General features: G+C 42.0%; 1 protein-coding gene across 1 annotated transcript; it reads right to left on the reverse strand.

The window, feature by feature from the left end:
- Positions 1 to 11: 11 nt before the first annotated feature.
- Positions 12 to 20,207, reverse strand: LOC136784937 (uncharacterized). The gene is made up of 6 exons (XM_066745901.1): positions 20,183 to 20,207; positions 5,153 to 5,358; positions 4,231 to 4,366; positions 3,614 to 3,753; positions 2,510 to 2,774; positions 12 to 1,694 (listed from the first exon to the last, which is right to left on the reverse strand). The coding sequence occupies exons 1-6, from the start codon at positions 20,199 to 20,201 to the stop codon at positions 1,621 to 1,623; spliced, it is 840 nt and encodes a 279-aa protein (XP_066601998.1). The 5' UTR covers positions 20,202 to 20,207; the 3' UTR covers positions 12 to 1,620.
- Between the last annotated feature and the right edge of the window lie 5,821 nt (positions 20,208 to 26,028).

The following is a 26,028-nucleotide window of genomic DNA, read 5'->3' on the forward strand; positions in this document are numbered from 1 at the left end:
TCAGACCACAGTCCATATTATTCTATTTTCTTTATTTGATGAAATAACGCATTTTATAGTTAAACTTTAATTTAAATGAAAGAGTGTTTACCGTATGTACATATATACAGAATACTTTTAATCTTATTATAAACGACGATGTGGCAGTATGCATATTTACATATTCCACCACTATAATTAACAATTAGGAATGTTTAGCGTAAAATTTTCAGATATCTTTGGTAGACGCACGCTATACTCACACACTTTACAGCAACGCTAACGTTACGATATTATATTATGGATGAATGCTAGCGACTAGAGTGTTAAAAGCTATAAATGACGAGAACAAAACAATATTATAATTTTTGCCACAGCATTTGACTTTCCGTGGATAAACTTTATTTATACAACCAAAATGCTGGGACATGATGAATAAGATCGAGCAGGAAACATTTCATATACTATATATAATAATATACCTTTTTAATTAGTCTATCCTCTATAATATCATAAAAACAAAGGTTATGAGTTTCTCGATATAATAATGATCTTTTCAGAATTTTGTTTTCTTACAGTGAAATTAAAAAAGTTACACTTTCTTTGGTGTAAGGTTTATTGTACAGATACAAGCTTTGAAAGCTTTTGTCTGTCTTTTTATATGTATTTTTTATAATATACTCTTTTCGATTTATTGAGAGAACTTGAAAACAGTTATCATAGAGCATCATGAAAAATCAAAAGTATTGCATGAAATCGAGGTAGATTTTTTAAGGACTTCTTTTAACAAATTATCGGGCCATATTGAAGCAGTGAAAGCAATAAATGTGAAGCATCGTTTTGTATAGCAATACGTACTGAATATGTATTTACCGTACTAATACTTCCATGCAAGTATATCATAGAACTCTCAAAAGAGCCGAAGGGAAACCAAATGTACAAAACTGGATGCTGTCGTAGTTGCCGATGATTTTATCGACTCAAGTTTGTGCTCAAGTTCGCTCAGCAATGATACAATTAAAAATATCTATATGATATTTATTAAACGTTAATAATAAAATAATTGTGATTTATGAAAGACTACAGATTTACTTTTTTGGTGGTATATATATATATATATATTTCTTTGGGATTTATTATAAATTAATATACATAAGTATAGTCTCGTTTCGTTGGAACAAACGGATATAATCGGTTGAAAATATATATATTATATACTATATAATATATAACATAAAGTGGAAATAATTAACCACTGTCAGTATTGGAGCTCGATAAATCTGACGACGATGTAAATATTACCTCATTTTGCAATGAATATACAATGAGCTTCGCAGCTTTCGTTCGATTCTCGCGGCGCGTTGAATAGAAATTCGTTAACATATCTGATACTCCTGATATAGTACAATTACACATAATTATATATATAATGTACCGTCTCTGTGGACACGAGGAAAGTATCACTATTTGCGTGGATTATAAAAAATATATGGAGAATAAACGTCGATAATCCGTAAATGCTCGTTGGTGAGTCGACATAGAATTTGGCGTTGAGGCCTGAGGGGATGGCGAGCCCCGGGTGAATGGGGTTGTTGTTCAAGGGGTTAGCGAGAGGTCAGTACTCGTCGCTCGGCTCTTCTTTTACCGCAGTAGAAGTAATCCAGCGATCAGCAGTAGCAACACGCGAGATTCCATTTCCGTCGTGGCGTGGCTGGCTAAAAAAGATAAAAAGCCGCGAAGATATCGTCAGCTTTATCAACGTTCAGATAACTAGCCGAAAGAGAGATTCTCGGCGACGTGCTATAAAGGCGGACGGGGATGAGTTTGCTGCTTGGAAAGTGCTGTTTTTAACCGGCGAAGAAAGAATGGTGAAACAAAAAGTGGTAGGAAAGTGGGAAAAAAGGATTGAAATCTATGCTTTAATGGAGGATATTTTAGTGCTTTTCAACGGTTGCAGTGATGCGCACTCCCTGCACGTATCGCTTCTCGCTTTCTCCATCCATCGCCTCGGCCCTCGTTCCCCCCGTACCTGTACCGCTGCTGTGTATAGTATCTCGTGCAATGGATCGCGTACCACATGTGCATGCACCAGGCCAACCCATGAAAAACGACAAAAATCCCGAGGTTTTCGTCAGTAAAAGTTTTCCCTGTTTATTCAACAACTCTATAGTACATTCGTATATATATATATACCTCCGTATGCAAACGCGTTAGTATGTATGTGGTATGTATATACAACACATAGACGTGCATTTAGCGTGTCACTGCACGTTGACACGAATATAGGATAGGAGGGATGGATACGCAAGATAGATGAGTATATAGGTATCTATTATCAATATATGTATATGTATATATGTACTATACATGGATGCAGCGGAGTGGCATTGGGTGTAAGGTATGTGGCATAACGATTGCGAGAAGGATTGCAAGGGATTGGCTTATAGCGTATATATGGGAGAGGGGAGAGAGAGAGAGAGAGAGAGAGAGAGAGAGAGAGAGAGAGAGAGAGAAAATAAAGAAAAATTACCTAGGATATGCTCGGCGTGCGTGTGTCCTTGCGCTCTTGTCTCTCTGCTCTCCATTACGGGCATTTTCAGGGTCCTTTCACCCTCTATGCTGAGCTCGTTCGATTTCCAATATACGTTCGCTATCGTCGCCAAGCATTTGATCTTCATGTTGCCCTTCTTGAAGTGCTTCGCACGCACGGGGAACTCCAGACCGAGCTCGGCCGTCTCCAGACCCTCGCGATTCACTTCGATGATGCGAGGCCCTCTTAAGTATTGTGCATCCACCTGATAGCGGGCCGAGGACAGAAAGAGACAAAAAGAGACAGAATACAGAAAGCGAACACGTCGGTCTCGAGACGATGACGCAGCCAAAGCCTCCGAGCTTGCATATTGAGTACCGTTGAGAATAAAAAAACTTCTGTTTTCGCCTCTCCCCGATAGATAATGCACGCTCGGCTATTTTCACGCTACCTAGCTACCTATATACCAACCCACCCACCTATCTAACCGGATAGGTTGCCTAGGTAGCTCGATGGCTTGCTTACAAGCTGCAACCTAGCTCTTCGTGCACATGCAGTAGAAAGAGAACGGAAGATGTGTGTATCACTTCTCCCCTCTCATATACCACCTATACTTTTCTCCACTCGAAATTTCCTACCTACCTTCCTTCCTTCCTTCCTTCCTTCCTTCCTTACTTACTTTTCTCCAATACCACTCTTTTTGCCAAGCCTCTTAAACTTTTACTCTTTTATTTAGAAATTAATCAAGAGAGGGCAAGAGAATGAGGTCCACGATGAAATTAAGAATTTGAAGAAAAGTATATACAGGGTGAGGCATTTAACGAGCTTCGTAGCACAGAGGTATAGATTTATAAGAAAATATTTATCCCGTTCACTATATATATATTTATGTATATAGAAGATGCTAATATTTTTGCACAGTAACTTTTTAAAACTTTTTTCTATATAATCGCATTGAAAGAGGTCTTACGTGAAAATTGATATCTCTCGGTGTCTCAAAGTTACGCGAAGATAAATGAATTTTTCTTTCGGATCTGTGCAATGTCTCAAATGTCTCATCCCACATACATAAATGTAGGTATTGACTGACGTTAAAAGACTCACGGATTCCTCGTTGATAAACCAACTGAGCGTTGCGGCTGGTTTCGATTTAACCGATTTGCAATTAAACCGTACGACCTCCGAGACTTGATATCGGTGTCTTCCAGATTTCCCAGTGATAATAGGTCCCTCCTCGGGTAAAGCTATTAAGAAACGTCATAAAATTATATGACTGTTGGACGAACAATCGGCAAGTGACGACGAATCGCGTACTAATAATATTTCTCTTTCGTCTGCTTTTATCGAGACTGCCAAGAATCGGAGAAATTGCTTCATAATGGAATAATATAACTCCATTTCACCTAAATGTTGTATAATGTTATACTCTTCTATTTCCAATAGAACGGAATTTTGTCAGCTGCGATTATACGTTTTAATTAAATCTTTCGCGTTTTTCCATCAACCCGTTCAATTCTCCAAGTTTATATATATATATATATAGTATATGTACCACAGTATATACTACACCTTATGTAGATCGTTTATGTGAATTTAGAGGATTCACTCTCGCAGCTACATTTTCGTCTCGTTGCACCGTCATACTAAGCCGCAGTTATATATCAATGGAGCAAAACGTAAGATGCTTTTGAAATGCAAAGGAAAGCTGCGTTTAATCTTACCAACAACTTTCATATCGGAATGATCGGAGACTGTTTGAAAAGACGGCGCCTCTGCAGAAACTTCACATCTGTAACGACCGGAACTCATCAGATTTACCGAGGACAACACAACCGAGCGTTCCGTGGAATTGTGAATCTGCCAAACAAATCAAGAACATTAGAAAATCACCGGTTTCTCGGCAAAATTTCATCCCCACCCCCTCTCCTCCCTATGATACTTATTGCAACGCGCGCGTTAATCATAAAATATGTATTAATTGTCACTCGAGTCCGTCGTTAGTGGTAGAATGCTACATCACGCATAAGTAGGAATTAATTCCTCTCTCTCTCTCTCTCTCTCTGTCAATATATAGAACTCCAGTGTGTATCTGTCTGCTTAACGTTTCACGAGTTAGCTTTGCGTGCGCGGTCAGAGGATTCTCTTATTATCCGACAATCAACTTTAATTACGATAAACGAATGACAAAAAATAAATATATTATAAAGAATTTTAACGAACCCTCCAGTTCTGTGAGACTGTGAAAGCAACTTTTTATATAATAATCCTTGAGAATTTATCACGAAATAAAATTGCGTCAACACCATTATTGTTTGTTACACGAATATGAAAAAGATACACAAGCAAACTGATGCATTACACGATAATCCAATCTATAAAAAAAATCTGCACGAATATCGAAATAATTGTTCTCACTATTTTTAAGGTTTTTTTTTTGTAACGTAATAATAGAGGTAAAGTTGGAAGGCGTGTAATTGCATCCGGTATAGGCTTTAAACGTGAAATGTAATATTAAAGCAGTACGTATTGCTTTGATTGGAAATGAATAAAATTCTGTTGGAGTGGATCGAGGGAAGCGGGAGGGTGATAACTTACGGTAACTAAATATATATATATATATATATATAGCGAAGAAACTCTTACGTCAACTGTGACACCGGGTAAAGGGAAGACCAGTACTGGTGGCATATCTCTCGGTACGTATCGATAAAACTCGTTGCCGTCTTTGTACCACTTAACCGAGTAAAGTATCTCGCCATCCAAATTGAAATTGCATTCCAGTCGAATGTTCTGCCTCCACACGACGTACTGGGGTATCACAAGGTCCAGCATTCTCAAGGCGTCGATTTCTGAAACGTAAACATATAGTTTATATATATACGTATATGTTAAAGAGTATAGGGTTCGCGAGGGGGTGGAGGGGGGGGGGGGAGAGTGTCGATGGATGACGAGGGCTGCTCCGGTACTGGGTGAAAAGGCCGCAAATACGGCCGGCTGCGAGTTAGTTAGCTTCCCACGCGTTAAATGCTTGCAGCCTCTTGCACAAATACTTGGCATAACTGGCGCTCTCGGATTCCCCGAGTTCTCAAAGCGATTAATTTCACAAGTGTCAACTGGAAGCAGCGCGGAGCCGTTGGAGCCAGTGGGAAAACTCGAAGAGCGCGCGCGGAAATTCGGCGAAATTATTTGGAAGCTCGAGTAGTGGAGTAAGTATAAGATGGGTGGGGGTACTTGAGAAAAGCTCCGTGGAAGCTTATTAGCGCATGATCGAGCTCCTTTGCTTAATAGCTTCCGACTTGGACTCCGATTCCGATTACGGTTGGCGCAAGCAAGCATCTCGCGCGCGCGAGAATAGAGAAGCTGTGCGGGACAGTGGGGCACTGGTGGGCTTTGCTATATATATATAGTATAGCTGTGTTCGCCGAGAGGCGAGTGGAGTGGATTGGAGGAGAGCTAGAACGCGCGCTAGAGAGAGAGAGAGAGAGAGAGAGAGAGAAGCAAGAGTGAAATAAAGGATGAGGCAGCGCGCTCGGAGGAGAAGGAGCAGGAGCTGGGGCTGCAGGGAGGGTTACCAGTGAAAGGGGGAGTTTTTCTTCTCTACTCGCGCAGAGCACCGACCAATTTGTTTTAACGAGCGTCCCCCTGTCGCGGTTAATCCATAATTGCGAAGATCACGCTTAGATTAATAGCGCTATTAGGCGAAAAGGCGAGCGCGTCGAGCCAAGCCCTATCCGTCCTCGTCTTTCTTTCACGAGAAAATTGATGACACGCGCGATGATGGCCAGTTTTACAAGTTTCGGTCCCACGGCAACCAACGAACGAGCAACTTGAGGCTTCGTTCCAGCTACCCTCGTTCGCACTATGAACATGCGATAGTTAAAGTTTGTTTGCTGGCGAACGATTTAATTGTGGCTTGTAGATTAATTGCGCTCTGCAAGTGCGAGATGGTTCCGATAGGTTCCGAAGCTTGTGTGTATATCTATATATCTATATATATCGAGAGAGAGAGAGAGAGAGAGAGAGAGAGAGAGAGAGTATAGGTATGAGAATGCGGGAGAGAGAGAGGAGAGCGCGATCGGCTGACAAATTGAGACGGGAAACGCTTGGATTCATTACTGCAGAGGTAGGACATTATTTAATCAGCGGTGTCGCGGACGACAATAACTTGAAAGCACTCGGTTCTCTTTGGCACGGAGTGCTCGTGATTTCGAACAGGAAAAGGGCGTACGTGTACTCTTATTCATTCTCCGTGTACTCGTGTCGACGTCATCCTGCACCTACCTACCTCGCAAGAGAAAGAGAGACACCCCGAGCTTTCACCCATATCGTCAGACAATTTTATGTAATACATATATATACACACACTACGCAATATCACGCTCGAACAAAAACTGTCGCTATATATATACGTGTGTAACGCTACTCACCACCACCACCGCACGACCATACTACCACCGCTGTATCCCTCCATCGTCGGCGTTGTCGCCACCGTTCTGCCTTCTTTTGTGAATTCTATCTCAACTGCTCGCGCGAAGAAGCAATTACGAGAGGGAGGCTTCTCCTTTCCTCCCCCTCCGAACTCACCCTTCCTTCAACTATCTACCACCATCTCCTCTCTCTCTCTCTCTCTCTCTCTCGCATCTTTTTTTTCTACCCAATCTTTCTTACCTACTTCAAGGCTGCGGAGACCCGGGGAATTCAGCAGGGAACGGAAAAAAGATCGGCTGGATTAATTAAATGAATGGTCAAGTGGCCCAAGAACGTTTATGCACGCGCTCGCGTTAATTTTCCACTCCTTCAAGATTCTTGCTTCATGGATTTTTCAGGAAGTTGACCAATTACAAGTTGCCAAGGTAAACTGGACTAATTAGCCGAAGCAAAATAAATAATTCCTGCCAACCGGTATTATTTGCCATGTCACTCTCTCTCTCTCTCCCTCTGACAAGATAGCATATCGCGAGTTCATCTGTTGACTCGGTTGATTCGATTCAAGTCATTTTTTTTCGAGCTACCCGGTGTCCTATAGAGGCCTATACGTGCAGCCCCGGAAGGGCTTAATTAGGAAAACGATGGCGATAAGGATAATTTGCAAAATGCGCCGATGATCTCACGCGGCTGCCAAGGGAGTCGGTTAGTCGGTACCCATACTGACACGAAAGAGAGTGGGAGGAGGGGAAGGGGGGGAGGGTGCTAAACACGCGAGCCCTTGCTAATCTCGAGAGGCGAGCCCCATCGCGTCATATAAAATACTTTCTCCCCCACTTCATCCCCTTATCAAGCCATTTCTGAATCACGGCCTTAATCCTTTACTACGTAGCGTGGTATGAATAAGCGAAAAGTCGATAAAGCATATAATAACAGTCGAAAAACAGCGGCGCGGCGAGCTGCGACTGGCTGCGAGTGGTTGCGACCCCCTAGCGATGAATGCACCTGGCGCCCACACGCTTGTTTTTTCCACAGGCAAGCACAATCGAGCTCTTATATGATTGGTGAACCGCCCTCCCGTGTTTGGCGAGAAAAGGAGAAAAAAAGCTGGAAAAAAAAATCTATCGGATCAAGCCAACGCGCGTTCACGCTCATTGATTTATATCATTGCCAAATCCTCTACTTTCCACCTACCCTCCCCCTTGCCCCTTGTGGCAAGCCCTCCCTCTCGACATCTCTGTCCCTCCCCTCCGGCATAGTCGCCGTTTCATTCCGGAGATTCGCACGTTAATATTTCGGGCGATAAAACCCCCGCGCCAATGTCGAGAATCTATAGGCCTCCCTCCAATTGGAAATAATGTAGGGATATCGATTCTGCATTTGCAGAGAGTAAAGTGTCCTATTGCAGTTTGTAGGCGAATTCCGATATTAACGATGCAAGGCAACAAGCATTAAGGGGGTTGCACATTGTGTGACTCGCGGTATTAAAGGAGCCATGAATTTTTCAGCTTCTCGATATTCGCGATAGGGGCTGGTAAAGAAGTTTCGAGTGGCGTGAAAATGTGTGAAGAGAGAGAGAGAGAGAGAGTGGAGGGGGGAGGGTTAAGTCTCTCCTGCCAGCTCAACAGTTCCTCGGTAAGCCTTTAGCAAAGGGGACAGAGAGCGATTGTTTATAGCCCTCTCGGCATTGATTCGAAGTTTTATTAAGGAAAAAGCATGACAGTACTGCGGGTTGCTTGTCAGGATAGCAGGGGAGGGTGAGAGGGGACTGGGAGAGTGAGGAGTGGGGGGTGGAGCTGAGGTTGTAAAGTTGTCTGGAATCAGCGGCGTTCCTTTTACAGGCGCGATCCTTCTTAAACGATGTATCAAAAACTGAAGAGGGTTTCGCTGCTCGCTAAGCGGCTTATCTCCGATGCGCAACGTGCTTTTGCTTGAAATAAAGGCTTACAGTAAAATACGACACCTGTACTTTACGACTGTTGCGGGGGTGAGATAGGTCGAGACACGGAGGAGGAGGAAGAGCACGAGGAGCTACCGTTCCATTTTTGAGAATACAAACGAATGAAAGGCGAGCAACGAGCGAGCATTGCTGGAAACAGTAGTATAGAAATGAACGGGAAGAAGACAAGGGGCGTAGGGGGGGGGGGGGGATGCGAGGAGGCGAGCGTTCAAGCGCGACGGCAATGTCTCCGTTTGGCTCTCGGGAGTCTCGGGACTCGACTCGACTCAACTCGACTCGGGGTCGGGACTCGGGCGACTCGGGACTCGACTCGACTCGACGCGACGCGACGCGACTACTCGGGTTGTGTGGATGCAGTAAACGCAACGGCACGGCACGACCAAGCTTCTGACCTCCTTGTCAACTGCAGCAACTACGTCCATTAAATATTTCTTTCCCCCCATTGTGCGTCAAGCTGAACGCTCCGAATCATTAATCTAATAAGAGTCCTCCACAATTCTTCCCACCCTAATATTTTTATCTCTTACCCCTTTTCACTATTTCACCTTATATCTCCCCCTCGAGAACAACGACAATTTCTCTCGCCATTTCAAAACTCTAATATTTCTTTAAAACGTTCGCTTATAAAGTAATACCCACGTCACCTTCCATATTATATTCTGCATTTCTTTCATCCCAATCGAGTTTCGTGAAATTTCAACGCTGTGCAGAGGATTGTGTAGATGTTAAATGAAGATATTTCTCAAGTTAGCATCCGGATTGAAAAAAAATCATTTTTTAAACATGTTTCAGAAATGTCTTGTGTACTGTTGATTGCATTATAACCATTTTTGTTTGTAGTAAAAAGATAATCAAATTTTTAGGACGGTCCAAATATGTTGGCTCTCCGCTTAAAAAAAAAAAAAAAGAAAAAAAATGTCGGAAAAAGCGTATTTTAGTTCCAAATGGTTTGTAGATGTTTTGTAGTAAAGGAATTTTTATTTCTAGTTTTATTTAGATAACAAGTTGGAGCAATTTGCAAAAATTCAAAATCTAGTTTCTCGTTCTTTATCAAGGTGTTACCTTTTAACCCCACCTGGATTTAATTTAAAATCGTTTATAGAGTGGTAAAAGCATGTGCGATTTGAGAGGAGGAAAGGGAAAAGTCCTAGGAGTAAGCGGTGACATGGGGAACCGCCGTAGGCAGGAGGTGGGGGGGGGAGGGGGGGGGAGGAATGTAACACACGAAGCGAATAGAAGAAACGAGCCAACTGCGCGTGTTTAGATCTGACCTGCTAAGTTTATACTATTTAATGTTTATTTTTATTGCGCTTAAACAATATTTATTGTATTTTTTGTTTGTTATATACAGAGTATTTACTACACTCTCCCCAAAGCATGAACGTAAACTTTCATTTATCTCTGTGTGCGTATAACTATAAGAAATATCAATTGCATGGGACTTTTTCGAAACTTTTTTCTATTTAGATGTAAACAGATATAATCTTCATAAAACATGCTTATAAAATCTCTATTTTTAAATTACTTCCGTGAAAGCTATTTCTACTTTACTGACAGAAATTTCTATGGTGTAGTATGCTCATATAAGATTATAAGAAAAATCATGACACAAAGGAGAAATTAAATTTTTGAAATATTTTGTTTTCTATAAATTGCTGCAACTTTTCCTAAAAGCTACAAACGAAAAGTTCTTCGGAACAAATATCTACGAACAATCCAGAATCGATGTATGTTTTCCCGATGTTTTTCTCTCTCTTTATTTTTTTTTTTAATAGGTTGCTAACGCATTTAAACTTTCATAAAAATTAGTTTATCTCTTCACTACAAACAAAACCGTTTATACTACTATCAACTGCGTACAAGATACTTTTAAAAATGGTATTTAAATAGATGATTTTGTTAAAATTTGAGTGCCAACTTGTGACAGAGGTGAAATGAAGAAAATGCTATTAAAATTATATACGTTTTATCCCCTTAAATGGGTGCGAGAGAATGAGTGAAATTTCAGAGCGATGAACTGCTCTTTCGAGCCCATTCGATCCTCGTCCACACTTCCGGTGAAGCACGCATCAAATGATATTCGATGGTGAGTGAAATTTGCCGCGAATTGTCGGCTCTCGAATTTTATGCACGCCTCGCACACTTGCGGAATTCGACAATTCACGGGGCGACGTTTCTCTCCAATTTGTTCGTTCGTTCGTTCGTTCCGTGTCGTTCGAACATCTCTAAATGTAGCTATATAATGCGCATAAATATTTTTAAACCTATATAGTATCTCAGTTATTCGCCTCACTCATGGCGCCGAGCGCTCAGGAAGGAAACTCAATTACAGCGTAGAACAAATACACTGACGGAGGAAGAATTCGAATGACGTTTAAAGTCACATAAAAATACTCCATTGTCCTTAAGCCATCCAATTCGTCAGATAAATAGAGCCTGTAAAAAATTACGTGTAGCTCTCCCACCGTATTTGCAAAACAATTACCTTTCCTCCACTTTACGAATGCAATAAACTCAAATGAATATATCGCTTGTAGCTTAAGCGTCGACCGTATAATACGTATATATTATGCCATAAGAGTTATACGAGCTGGATTGAAAATGAAACTGAAAATAGGCCAGAGGAATATAATAAGTTAATACGAGGAATATAGTCTATATACCGTATATATATATGTAAAATTTCGCACAAACTAGATGTATAGATTTATTAGTCTGGATGGGTGCACCGCCATATATATATACATGTATATGTATAGAGACGAGCGAATTGAGCGCGATTCGTAGACGTGATTAAGAAAAGGAGTTATATGTGTACATGTATATCTATAGTGTGGCAAACGAAACTGGTATGGGAATGCGTGCGGTGGAGTGTGCGTTAGAGGGGGGGGGGGGGGGAGAGGAGAGGTTTGATGGGACTCGGTTGATGAAAAGGCGAAAACCGCAAGGATGCTGAGAGCGGTTCCACGGGAATTTGAGCGAGGGCGTATTCATCGTGGGTAGGATCGCTCGCTTAGTTCACTCGATCGTTCTCCACTTCCGACAAGTCGTGTAATCAGACGACAAGTCGTCGTCGGAAACTGGAGTTGTGCTGTTCGCGGTGTAGCGGCGGCGGCGGCGGCGGCGGCGGATTTCGTACGCGGATGGGAAAGGGCGTACCACGTGCGGGATCGCGTATTGCGTATATGCTTCTACCTGCACATATATAGCTCCATATACGCTAGAAGTATTATTGTAGTATTGCTGTGTCGTGCTTGCTCGGTTTAGAAATTGTTGCCTGTCTGCCTGTCCGCTTGACTGCCTGCCACTGGTACGTTGCGTCGTGGGAGGGGTGGGGGGGGGGGGGGTTCTTATTCACCAGGGGGGTCCCCGTTTCGTCGTTGAACGAACCAAACTTTCCCCCTTTGCGCTCGGTTCTCGTCGCTAGAGGCGCCACGCGCGCAAGCACCACTCCGACGCTATATAGCTGCGACTCTGCCTCTACTGGCACCGACTCTCCTCTGACTCTGACTCAGAGAACAATCCGACCCCTGCCGTTCAATATGCATGAGTTATCATTCGTAACGCTCCGGGAATGAATCATATATTCGCGGCCGCACTCGTTATTCTGTTCATTCTCTTTCCCTGCTCTCTCCCCTTCTGCTTTCAGTACGCCCCCGCAAAGCTCTCGCTCTCGATTCCACATTTTGGCTCGAGTCCGTTACCACTCTCTCTCTCTCTTGCGCAACCTCTCTCCATCCACCTATCTCGGCAACGTCACGTATAACACCCTCGGTTCCTCTCACTCGCGCCCAATCCTCCCCCCTATACATGTATATATATATATATATATGTACTTTCCTCTTTCTCGCACTCTTGGCAGAGGTATTCGGTTGGTCGGTAGTGATACACCCGACGGCATCCCTCGTCGATTTAACCGAGATGCGGCGGGCTCGTAAACAGCGATTTCGTTCGGCGAACCCCAAACCCTGTGATTTGCTTCGAATCTGGGGTGAACCGTTCGACAAATCACATCGCAGGTATAAAGGGTTGCGGATGTACTTGGTCCTGTGTATGTGCGGATGTGCGCATCCATCCCAGGAGGCAATGGCCAAGGGAGGTAGGGAGGGGGGAGGGGGTGGATAGAGAAAGGTACAGAGAAAGGGGATAGGAGGGAGCTAGGGAAGGCTGTTTGATCGATTCGATCGGTTAAAATTCCTCGTGCGTCCAGGCTGCTGACGTTATTATCGCAACGAGAAAGCGAAGCGGGTGAGCGCGAGTAAACGTGTGTGAAACTATACGAGAGTGAGAGAGGTCGACGTCGCTCTTCCGGGACTGACGTCATTATCGTGTCTTGACGTTTATGGGACATCGCCGAGGATGCCTCGATCCTTCGCGGAGAAGACGCCAATTTTACGGGAATCCCCCGGATCGCTTTATTTAGCGTGGAATTGGAAGCTATCTCTTATCCTCCAGCAAGCACCTCCGCAAACTCACTTTCTACCACTCTTCCTCCATAACCATTCTCAACTACCAACTGAAACACTCCTCTCTCCTGATTTCCATTCCTCCACGATTATTCGTCTTATTAAAAAATTGACTAGAATCATCCCCTTTAAAGTCTCACAGCCAGAGGGAACTCTCTCTCTCTTTCTCCAACTCCTCTCAATTATTTACACGCTACGAGTTTTATTAAGAAAGGAACCGAAACGAAGCCCTTTTTCACCCTTTGCTCTACGAGCACCTCCTTCCTTTAAGACCTCTTCGCGATTACCCCTAATTTATTTAACAGCTCTCTGTTAAATACATACGGTATAAATGTCTTTTTCCTCTAGCTCATTTTTCAATTGCTACTATATAATAGCGCTCTGCAGTCTTTCTGAAGCCAAAGGCCTGCAGAAATAGCTCGCCAGGATTCCGTATAGAAATCAGGTTGATGGTAAATCGTACGAATCGATCGATTAGATTGTACTATTTGAAGCAATTATGGTTGAAACGAAGGATTAAAACGAGTCACGTTTGATTCGGCAGCTGAGTTTAGCGCAAATTAATCTGATTAATATTGGTATCTGTCTTTCGTGTCATTAAAACAATCAAAATAATGCATGCTTTGAACTATTGATTTGGTTGCGCAATGTATATGATACAGCCAAGTTCGAATGTCCTGAAAGGGGTACGAGAGAATCCTCCGTATTTTTTTAATCCGTGTCGCATAAGAGCCGCAACGTTGGCCGCTTCATGGAATATGCATAGATATAAAGTTTTTGACGTCTCTTAAATAGCGTACCGATGGTCTTTCTGCCTCTGAATGCCCTGTACAGGGGTGAAAAAATATTCCACTTTTAAAAGGTTCCAGAAGATCTTCCAAAGTCGAGTAAGAAAGTGGCAAGGTTTTTAAAAATTATCCAAGTTTTATTAACCAAATTAGAACGTTCTTTAAATAATTGTTTACTGTTGCAAGAAGAAAGAAGTTTGCACTTTAATAATCATTTTTCGTCATTAGTTGAAATACCACTATTCTATATGTATATATATAACGTCACGCTTTTCATCAAAAGTATCGTATATACAGTTTTATTGGATCTTGAAAATTATTTTATTCGCATTGATTTTTTCATATTGCAAGGCTTGCAGAGAGCGTTTGGCAATTAGCGTAATTAAAACGGTATGGATAGCACAAGCGTGTACTTTCATCTGTAAAAATAGGTTTCACGGCCTGCTTATTATAGAAACTATATAATAATTTGATGTACGTTGCAGTTTTATATTTTTGGTGCTGCTGGGCGAGTCAGTAAATCAATAATTATATAGTCGGATGAAATTTCAGTGAATAACGTGCATAAGCATCGGATGCTGGTGATGAAAGAATCGAGCTGAATTCCATTGCTGTATGCAATGGAAAACTTCATGTTAAATTTGAATGGAAAGAATACAAAAATTGTATATATATGTATATGTATATACTTTAATAGTACAACGAGCACATAGTGTATACATAAATATTTCGTGCTTAGTATAGACGGATGTCGAAAAGATCGATAAGTCGCTTTAATTATAGAAACTTTCAATGGATTATAGATTGTTTTACTTCATAGAATTTTGTTTTATTGATAAATTTAAAAACAGATCATCCAGATGTCGTATAATTTTAGTTGAAACGATATTTAACACTTTAATTAGCGTAACCCAGAATCGCGCTTATATCGTTATTATTTTTCTTGTATTTCACTCAAAAATAAAAGTATAACCTAAAGAAGGATAAGAAATATTTAAAGCGACCTTAAAAAATGATTTAACCTATATATATAAATATATATATATATGTAATTAAGAATGATTTCATCGCGAGGGAATATAAACCATTATAGACAACTAAGTGGCAGAATTTACATAGCTTAAATACTCCAGACCCTTTACCATCATAACTATATCATTTTCTTAAATTGATGTGATTTAAAAATAATTTTATATACGTTCGACTTGACGTGATTTTCCGCTCCATACAGAACTTAACAGCAATCTGATATTCCATTGAATTTAACGATTAAGTTAATTTCACAGTGTGATTTCAGTTCGTTATTCGAGAATATAAATATTGTAATGTCGATGAAATATTATGATTTTCTCATTGTCTTTTTCTTATCAGTGCTTTAATTAAATCAGTTTATTTGGCTGCGCTGGCGGACGTGGAGTTTATTTCGATAATTCGGATGGTGTCAAAATTGAAGAAACTTTTTGCGTTAAATGCATGGGAGGTGGTGTGGGAAGGGGGATGTAGTGGGGAGTAGGGGTGGAAATCGGGCAAGGGTCCAGAAGACTGGCAGGCAGACAGGCAGCAGGGGAGGAGGGGTGGGGGGGCAAGGGAGTAGGCCAGGCAGGCAGGCAGGCAGGCGGCATGCACAGGCAAGCAGACAGGCGGGGTGCAAAAGTCCATGGCTCGCAGCGATTTATATCGTTTTAAAGTTATAAATTGGTTCCTCTCGATCGAACCGATATGCGCTCGGCCAGCCGCTTTGTTCCACTCGAATCCTTAAATACCTAAAACACTATATTATTTCCGGTCGTCTTGCGGCAACTCGAATTGGCGATTCCTCCTTTCTACGCCATTCGTTTTCTTCTTATTCCTCTTCTTTCTGTTCTCGACGCACACTGCTCCCTCTTCAACTGGCACGTAGAATCTCAGAAAATTTATACGACCGATCGATCTTGTCTATTCTTGGACGTCATTTACCGGGCTGCGCTTTCAAACCTCAAAGGAATCAGATTCTCAAGGAAAATTATTTTATGAGTATAAATATCCGAGACCCTGGCATCCGGTTCCAAGCTCGGTCAGTGTGTATAGACTCCTGTGAGTCTGTGTGTGTGTGTGTGCATGCGCGCTCGCGCGCTGTCTGTGTGTTTGGTTGATCGTGACATTACGTTTGCGCAAGTATATAGAGTTACTTGAATTTCCTGGATCGCCTGGTAAAAGAGCAAGAAGAGGAGGAAGCTTTGTGGGCTTCGCTAAAAGGTCTCGATAGCGAAAAATATGAGTGAATTATTCGCAAGAAGTTACAGTAACAAATTTCAAATTAAATCACCGGCTATATAGGTACTCTCCTCCATAAAGGTGTTTATCATTTTGGTGAAGAGAGAACGAGGATGAGGAAGATGGAGAAAGATATTTCACTCTTCGGCGACGGGGAAATTATATTATGTGCATAAATATCGAGTTTTGTGATTGGTTGAACGCCACGGAGGCCCGGATTTCCTGAAAGACGTGAAAACGGAACCGTACGGAGCAGCTAGTCGGGAGCTTTGAAAGTTCATGCCAAGCGTGTATTATCGATAGCACCGAGCAGCAACCAATGAGAAGCCTTCTTCCGAAATAATATAAAGAGTGTATATAATTTTAGTATCCGTCGCGTCGCGCACAGCTTGTATTTTACGCAGTTTTAGCCGAGAGAGATGTATATGTATATATAAGTGCATATATGGGCCAACTCGGACATTACACAGATCGAGAAAACGAATATTGCAGCATGGAAGAAATTAGGAAATCTCATTAGAAAATCTACGATAGATCGTAAAATCGTTTATTCATGGAAAATTGCGCAATTTAGATGCGTATCTAAAATTCGTCCGAGTCGCGTGGCTCTTATCCAGTGCTGAAATGAATAAAAATTTTATATTGAATTAAATTGCAAGTTTAAGTAAATTGGGACACGATCGGATTAAAAATCGATACCTCCTTTATTATTCTAGAGAACGGATATCGGTTATTCGAGGGCTTCAGTTGAGCGAAATGTACACCAACATCGTTTCTTCCACGTTCTCTTACGCGCGCTGCTCGTTCGACTGGAGGAAAATCAAACTCGCCAAATCGCAAATCTCTCTCTCTTTCTCTCTCGTCTCAGATATTCTACTTCATAAATTCGATTATTCGTAATGAAGCTATATATACATATATATAGTGAGAAAAATAAAGTATCACCAGTCATATCGCATTATGTTTTCATGAAGAGCAGCTACCACGGAGAGCTATATATATACACACATATATATATAACAGTTGCTGGAAGAAAAGATTTTTCAGAATCTTTGTTAGCCGAAGAAATCCCATTGACACTTGTGATAGATCGAGAGATAACTTGTTCAAGATAGCACGGCGTTTCGTGCGAAACACACATATATACACAAGAAAAGTTTTCTCCGGTTTTTGTGCTTGAAAGAAAAGGCAAGTTGTGGAAATAGGGACTGTGCATTATGAATATAAATGACGAATTGGACGATTGTACTGTTAGCCGGTGAGCTTGTGGATTTTTCGGAGGCAAGTGAGCAAGTCTTCGAGTATAGAGGGAAAAATAGTGGAGGAGCTGTAACGACAATGGCAACGGGAGCTATAGAGCTATGGTATACATATACTATATGTATATGTATATATATATATATATATATATATATACGCGCGCAGAGGGAGAAAAGCAGAAACGGTGCGCGACAGGACGTTTCTGATCGAACTATTTACCTAGAGTAAGCCGAATCCTGCGACTGCAGGATAACGAAAAAAGGGACGATACGGAAATAATAGCTGAAAGACGATGGAAAAGAGAGAGACTCGACGAATTTAAACGGATAAGTTCAAAGACACGCTTCTTAATCGAAAGCAAGTAGTCTGAGAGAAAAGTTTCGCTTTTTTAAGACTTTAAATCGAGGCTGAAGCAGCCACGGCATCGAGTGGAAGCCGGATGACTAAAGTCCTCTCATAAATTAAAACCCCTTCATAAATAAAAGACTCGATTATGGTAATTGAATATCCTTCGAAAGAATGGACTATCGCCGTCAGAAAATCGAGCGTATTAAGCTTCCCAAGCTAATGGAACGCCACTAATATTATATAGTTATAGATATCGACTTTTACATCTCTCGTCGTTGCCTGGGAATGCCGACGGCGCTGATTTCCTGGTGCGAGTCGAAATTTCACTCGGGACGGTGTGTACCACACCACACCACACCACCACCCCCTATCCCTTCGAGTTGCAGCTGAGCTCGGGCTTTCCTCAAGGACTCAATAGACCACCCGGACAACCAGCCAAATTCGTCCTGGCGCAAATATATTATCCTTCCTGCCTCTCCGTTTATCTACTCCTTTCTCCCCCTCTCAACCATTCTCTATCATCCTAATTGCTACCACTCGTAAGACGAACACTGCACCAGAATTGTTCGATCCGAGCCAAAAAATACCTACCATTGGTACGTCGATAGCTGGCCAATCAAATGTTTCTACTTCGTGCACGCTTTCTTCGGGTCAATGGTGTTTCACATTTCCCTTAAAAATCTCCAGTAATTTGTAATGTGTTGTACGGTATACGTATATAAATATATACGAACACACACATTCACACACGTGATAGTATATGTTGTATATGCTCGGTCTCTAAACAAATGGCGTAGTAGGTAAATATTGTATGGACGGAAGCATGTAACAGAAAGAGATGGAGATCTCCATTTTCATGTTAAATAAGCAGCTTAAACATTGGTGGGCGGACGTTGTTGGAGGTTTAATGTTTATTCAATGGACAGGGATATGTAGCTAGTATCCCATAAAAGTCCGAATGTTCATCCAAAATATTTTGTATGAGCTTCTTGAATCGGTACAGCGAAACCACTGGTACACGTTAATGCGTTGCGCCTGGAACATCATCCACTCAGAGCTAACAGGACACGCAAAAGTTTTAGATACGTTTCTCCCGTATGGCGGGAGTATTGCAGTATTCTCTCCCTTGCTCAACATTATACAATGGATGCTTGTCACAACTTCTCTCTCTCTCTCTCTCTCTACTTCCTTTTTTACCTTATATACTCTGCTATGTATATATATATATATATATATCTCTGCCAACATCACTTCACTTTCATTAATGTTTCCCAACCGAGAAATTATCGAAGCTGATTAGCCTCGTTGCAAAAATAGCTCCCATCAAGCGCGTGGATATAGTATAGCGAGGAGAATCTCGAGAAAATTCTAAAAATTTCTTATTCCATTACGCTCGTGGACAAAGGGAAAGTTCATAGACTGTTAAGCCGACTTGAGCGAAAATTCTGGTAAGAGAGAAGGAAACTTGTTGTAGTCGAACCGTGGAAATAAGTGCATATTCTTCGGTTGTCAAGGGACTTTTACCTTGCATGTACCTATAGTATTACGTATATCTTACGTATTCACTGTGCACAGGCTAAAAGATATATATATATATATATATATTTTCGTACTGCCTGAAGCATCATCCGATCGAGAGCGTCTTATCTTTAATAATCTATTATCGCTAGCTTCACGGTTATCTAGGTTACCTAGATGCTCTCGATCATACGTGATTGGTAATCTGCGATAAAACTTAATTAGTCAGTAGAAGCGAAGTATATAAGATGATAGCCCGAAGAGTGCACACCCTCGAGTCGTCTCATTATTCGATCAATCGATCTAATTGCGGAAAGTCAAGCATCGGCTCGCAACTTCGAATGCCAAGCGTGGATATACATATATACATAATGTAAGCTTATCGAAGATGGCTTACAGGGTCACGCTAAATGGTGTCACCGCGTACCGTGGCTTTCCCCGCACGATCCAAATTGTAGCTCGCACTCGACTGGCCCCGAATTGACACACTGTATATACGTATAATGCAAATCAAGATTCATTATTCGTCAATCTCGACGCAACCGAGCAAAGTTCGGCTTTGATTCGTCCCTATCCGACGACATTGTGCCACTCCTCACCCCCCCCCCCCCTTCCTCGATATACCGCGCTATTGACGAAATTAATATTCACCCACCTGGCTGAACTTTATCCATGCTAATCGCTGTTAAATCTTTGGCTAGCCAGATTAACCGTGGAGCGTCGATTATCATCGACGATAATTCCTCCCGTAATTAACTATCGAAAGCTGCGATTTGGATAGAGCCAAGTTTCTCAAAGTGGAGCCACTAAGTAACAACGAACGCGAGCACACACATCAGCTTATATTATATAGCACTGCACCTAGTGGAGATTCCCCCGCTAGCTTGCTAGGCAGCAGCAGCAGCAGCAGCAGCGTGCACAGCACGCCTACCAATAAGCCCTTCCGCTACAAGCATCCACCTGCTATAGTACTCCATACTCTGATCCGTAACAACCTCGACTCTTAGTGCATCCATGTATATATATGTGTATATATATATGCATAGCTAATATATGTAAAACAAAGCCGCGGCTTATACACATAAGAATTGATCCACGTCCGGTGATTTTCCGGCAATCCCACTGATTTATGCCCAATCGATTATCCAAATTGGTAATATGCTGGTTAAATTAATTAACGTCTGTTGCTGAATTATTCGCAAGCGCCAATCAAGTTTTCGAGCTACAAGTATAAGCAACAATTATCCGAGTGGAATTTGATTTAGAGTGGTTCACCGCGTTTACTTGTGCTAATTTGGATTTATGCTGATTTCCATTGATGCTACAATTAAGCAAGAGTCTCTCTCTCTCTCTCTCTCTCTCTCTCTCTCTCTCTCGAAGGTTTGGCAGTCGCCAGAACTGCAGGTGGCTGTAGCGCTTATAATAATTGGTAATATATTATGAAAGACAAACTGTGGGAGAGGGGAGGAGGGGATGGGGTGGAACTGGTGGTGACGGTGGGGAGCCTCTGAAACGGCCAGTAAATCTGTGTAGAACACGCGGAGAAACGTGTGTTCGCATAAACTTGGCTGTATTGCCGGGAGCGTCATCCATTCAAGTATTCCTAGCCATATTTAAGCTGCATTCTGAAATTAACCACGCTTGCGGTAACATTGTTTTAGTCCCGTCAAACTTGCGAGAAAAGAAAGTGGAAAAGGACGGGCGAGACGTTATCACCGCAGCCATGCAGGTTAACTTTTGGAATGTGGTGTGTGTGTGTGTGTCTATATGTGTGTATATATATAAATATGCTGGTAGAGGGAAGCAGCGTGATAGGGTGGGTATAGTGGCGAACCAAATAAGAGACGACCAAGTAACGCTGTAGAGCGCGGAAAGAGGGAAAAGTGGCGAAAGGAGGGGGTAGGGAGAGCAGGGGAGCAGCAGCTTCATTCTTGTTGACCATCCCGGTAATACTCGGAACGCGTTGTTCCTGTTCAGCTGGTGGATCGTATATAAAGACATAACTAACGCGTGGCCGTGACAAACGAGAAGGCCAGAAACGTTTAGATTAGCGACTAGCAAATTGCATTCTGCCACTTGGGCTGGCATTTCTGCAGAAAGCCGTAATGGCGTAATGCCGTATAGAGTGGAGAAATAACGGACGGTTCTCGCTGCTTGTAAATTGGCGAATATAAAGTGGTATAATTATTGCTCGAATTGTTAATTTGAATTCGCGGGCGTCGGTTGTCGGTTGCTTGCTGTCGATGGCAGTATCTGCATACACGTGCTAGTGATAGGAAGGAGGCTCGGAAGCAATTTTGTTGCAAGTTGATAGAATTCGCGAGATCCCTCGCGTTAATTGGTAGCTTCTGCCAAAATTAGCTATCTCCGACTGCCAAACAGATAGATCAAGTTCTCGGTAAGTCTAGGGAAACTCCTGGCGGTGGCAGAAGCAAACGCGCTGTACACATTGACTTTCGCGTGTTGCCCGGAGTATCATCCAGTCCGTAGGATATCCTTATTTACCGTGTCGGTGGAATATCCGTCGGCGTAGGAGATTGAAGTTTCCAGGATTCAAGGTTTCACGGAGGATTTGCCGAAGCTCCCGTTAAGCGAGAGGGCCTTACAGATATTGCTCGCCGTGCTCTCCTTCCTTCGCCTCGCCTCCTTGCCTCTCACCACACCACTATTGCAGCTTCTCTCTCTCTCTCTCTCTCTCTCTCTGTATATATATAGCTGTACCAAAGTATATAGTTTCCCCAACAAAACAAGCGCCTCTCTTCTTCGTTATCTTAAAATATTTCCCCTGGAAACAATCCACTGTCGTTTTCTCCCTCCGACCCTCCCATTTTCATTGCAGCTACGTTTTCCTCTTTCGAGAGTAAAGCGAGCGGATTAAGTTCCATGGTAAATGAAATATCAGTAATATGAGCGTTATAGCTATCGATTTTTACCTACACGCTTAGCCTTGAGCGTAATTCAATGGCTTCGAGCGCGTCCCGAGTGTCGAACTACCTCGATGAAATCTCGTGCGCACTAGGGAACCCTTAAGAAACCGATACACTCGCTTTTCCTTCCCATTCACTCTTTTCTCTCTCTCTCTCTCTCTCTCTCTATACTATATATCCAACCAACTTCCTATTCTTCTTCTTCTTCTTTTTCTTTGTCGTCTTCTTATTCCACCACCGCACCTCTTTGGCTCCCGTGTTGCGCTATGAAGTAGCTTCGAGAGTTTGCAGTGTCTCGTTTTTAAGCACGTCACAAAGCAGTTGTTAAGTCACATAAATTACAATTTCCAGTCGAAAGCCGATGTAAATTAAATGCTATAAAGAGAATAGACGCAGGTACCTATACTATAGACGTGTACCAATACAGTGCGGAACAAGTATATAATATAACTTTAATACTATATATATATATATAAATATACATCTGTGCGTAGAGTAATTTCCTACTAAGCTATTTAATCGCGTAGATCTATATACCACCAGATGTATCGTACTACGTATAGTATATAATTGAACTAAAAATAAGCATCTGGGTACATGTGTATCGCATATCCGTGAAAGGCTAGCTTATAGCGTGAGCGCGAAGGGGCTTGGATTATTCCGTTTTTACGTTAATTGCTTTATCTCGCTGAGCAGGTTAAAGTTCATTAGAGAGAGCTTCCTGCCCGTAGGTAAAAATAAACTCGACCATCTCGCGAAGGGGTAGCACGGGAAAAAAAGTACAAGTCCGAAGAAACTTGATATCGCGTAGAGAAAGAACAATACAGATATCAAGTCTCATAAACGTATTGCCGTTTGTTTTAAAGAGACATCGCATTGCGATGGATTTATGCTAAATGACGCGCTTAGTGCAGATTTGGCATGGCGTTCGAGTTACTCGACCCGAAAACTCTGCACTGTTTTCCGATGTTTCTCAAATCTGCCATGAAAGACTCGCAAAGATCGTCAAGGTTCGTTAGGGAATTTTCCAGCGTGTAATTGAGAAAAAAATTCTGCAGGCTCCGAGTTAGTACCGACAGAGAGGGAGAGGGAGAGATGGAAAACAAAGAGAAATAGCGTATGCAGTTGGAATTAAGCAGATGCGATGAGGTTTTATAGAGACGTTTGCGTTTGATTAAAAAGGTACGCGGGGCGTCAACGAGGAGATGGATCGAGTGCGAAGGTTAAACGAAGCTCGAGCGTGATTTGTAGATCAGGTTCGAATTGTGGGAGCTATAGATGGAATCTCTCTCGTGGCTTCTCAAGCTTACTGTGGAATATGGTTTAAAATTGCCGGCATTCCATTCACGGGCTAAACAAATGTGAGAGTCGACGGAAGAATAATACCACGCGTGCACGTTTGTATCGGCTTTCACATGCTTCATTTGTTTCGAAAGAGCGATGCGAATTGCTGCACTGCGCGAGACGGGGCTTTCACGAAATTTTCTCAGATCGGCAACGAGCTCTATATACCTATATATATATAGAGGAGCGTTAAAGTGCAGAGTACATGTCCCACCGACGCTCTCTATTAGCAAAATCTTCCTTATTCCCACACACATATATATATATATATATATATATACACACTAGTTCTGGTAAACTCGATGGAATAAAATATTTCCAGTAATAAGCTCCTCGGTCATTTTTGCCCCCACCACGCGACACGCGAGATCCTTCCATCAAATTAACGAAACTCGCTTTCCGATTGACATCCGTAATTTAACAATAGCCTTTTCATTCGATATTGCTAATACTCTCTTTCTCCCTTATAACAATACAGAAATAATCCGCGGGGAGTTTTTGAAAACGCAGCCTCGAATACCTCTTCTAAATTGCGCAAGATTCTTCATCCGTACCGGCCGCTAAGCCAATTAACCATTTTCAATAGAAACTCGTGAGCGAGTGATATTTTTTTTTTAGCCGCTCCGCCGCTTCTAATGCTTAAACATTGAATGATTTCGCGAAAACTTTGTTTGGTTTCATCGCGATTTACCGAAAAACAATATCGAATAGCCAATAACCCCGTGTAGCATCGATTTGATTCTCGGACGTGTTTATAAGGTTACTTATTTATAGGAATCTGGCAAAATTAGCACTTTTCCCCTTACATACAAGCCATAAATCGAAGAGCAACATAGTTAATATAACCGTCCGCATCTATACAAGCGGCTATATAGCTTTCTAGCGGGGGAATACGACTAAGCTTTATATTCAATAACGCGTAAAAAATAGTATACACACACATATAAAGTTTTATATTTTAACGTTTTCGTGTAATGCACTGGAATATCGAGTTGGCCGCACGCGGCCTCGGAAACGCACGCGTGCATACATACGTACAATGGACGCAAACCAACCCACACCACCCGCGTAGTATAAATTTATATTAAAATATTTATATTTTAGCAAGACAAACTTCATTCATTGCAAGTGGATTTATCGTGCAAATATTTTTACAAGAAAATTGGCCATTTTTTAAAATAGCACGTACAATACAGCCAATCTAGACGCTGATGGTAAATTTATCGGAGAAAAAATAATACGCGCAGCCAGCGAGGTATAAGTTTTTATAGATTTCAGGCATGAGGATAAAAAAAACACATAGGAGAGGTAGGGGTAAAAAGGCAACAAGAGATACAAACCGTATTGATGATGTATCCACGAACGGAAGGGGAGATGTACGAACGGGCTACAGTATGCGTCCTCCTATATATATATATATATATATGTACGATATGCTAGTTTTTAGTGTCTCGCGTTCATTCTGCTTAAAAATCAGCAGTTTCTACGCAGCGAATAAATATAAGATATTCGAGAGAAACAGTATCAATCGTCCGTGTTAGTTGAAGCATCGATTTTTCTTTTTGCAGTTTATCTAGCATGCAATTGTAAAATCCGGCTTCGATATTGACGCGATGCTCTAATACTTTCTGCCAATACATCTAGTCGCTGTATACAGCTTAGCTTCAACGTATTAACGGATAAATTATTATACATTCCTCTCGCGTATCTCGCTCGTTTGGAAAATAATTTTTTCGCTCCACGTTACCCGCGTATGTATATATATATATACCGAAGGCGACGAGGGAGTCCCTAGTTTTTTTTAGCAGAAAAAACAAGGAGGGAAAGCGAGAACGTCGATGTACTTATCATAAGAAAGAGCGTTCTGGGATAAGAAGCCATTAACAGACGATAAATTATCCGTGGGTTATATAGTATCGAGAGAGGCGAGAGCGTTTTCCGCTGAAGTGTCATTTGGCGTCAGGCGTTTGTCCGTCGACTAAAAATCGCGAGAGAGGGGGAGGGTAAAAATAGGAGGGGGAGAGTGAGAAAAATAGAAAATAGAGATCCGACGGAGAAATAATATCGTTGGATGGGACGCGATGGTGGACGCTCGTGCATGGTCAGAGAGAAAAAGAGGTTGAAGGGGGGAGAGGGGGCGGGGGAGGGAGCTTGAAAGAAGGAAAAGCATCGGCTTTTATATGGCTCATCTAGCCCGCAGCTACCGTCCAGCAGGAGCGTGGATTTGCCG

The sequence above is a fragment of the Prorops nasuta genome, unplaced genomic scaffold (genome assembly GCF_024137725.1).
Source record: "Prorops nasuta isolate Cenicafe-Biocafe unplaced genomic scaffold, Cenicafe_Pnas_1.2 PNAS00104, whole genome shotgun sequence".
Lineage (NCBI taxonomy): Eukaryota > Metazoa > Arthropoda > Insecta > Hymenoptera > Bethylidae > Prorops > Prorops nasuta.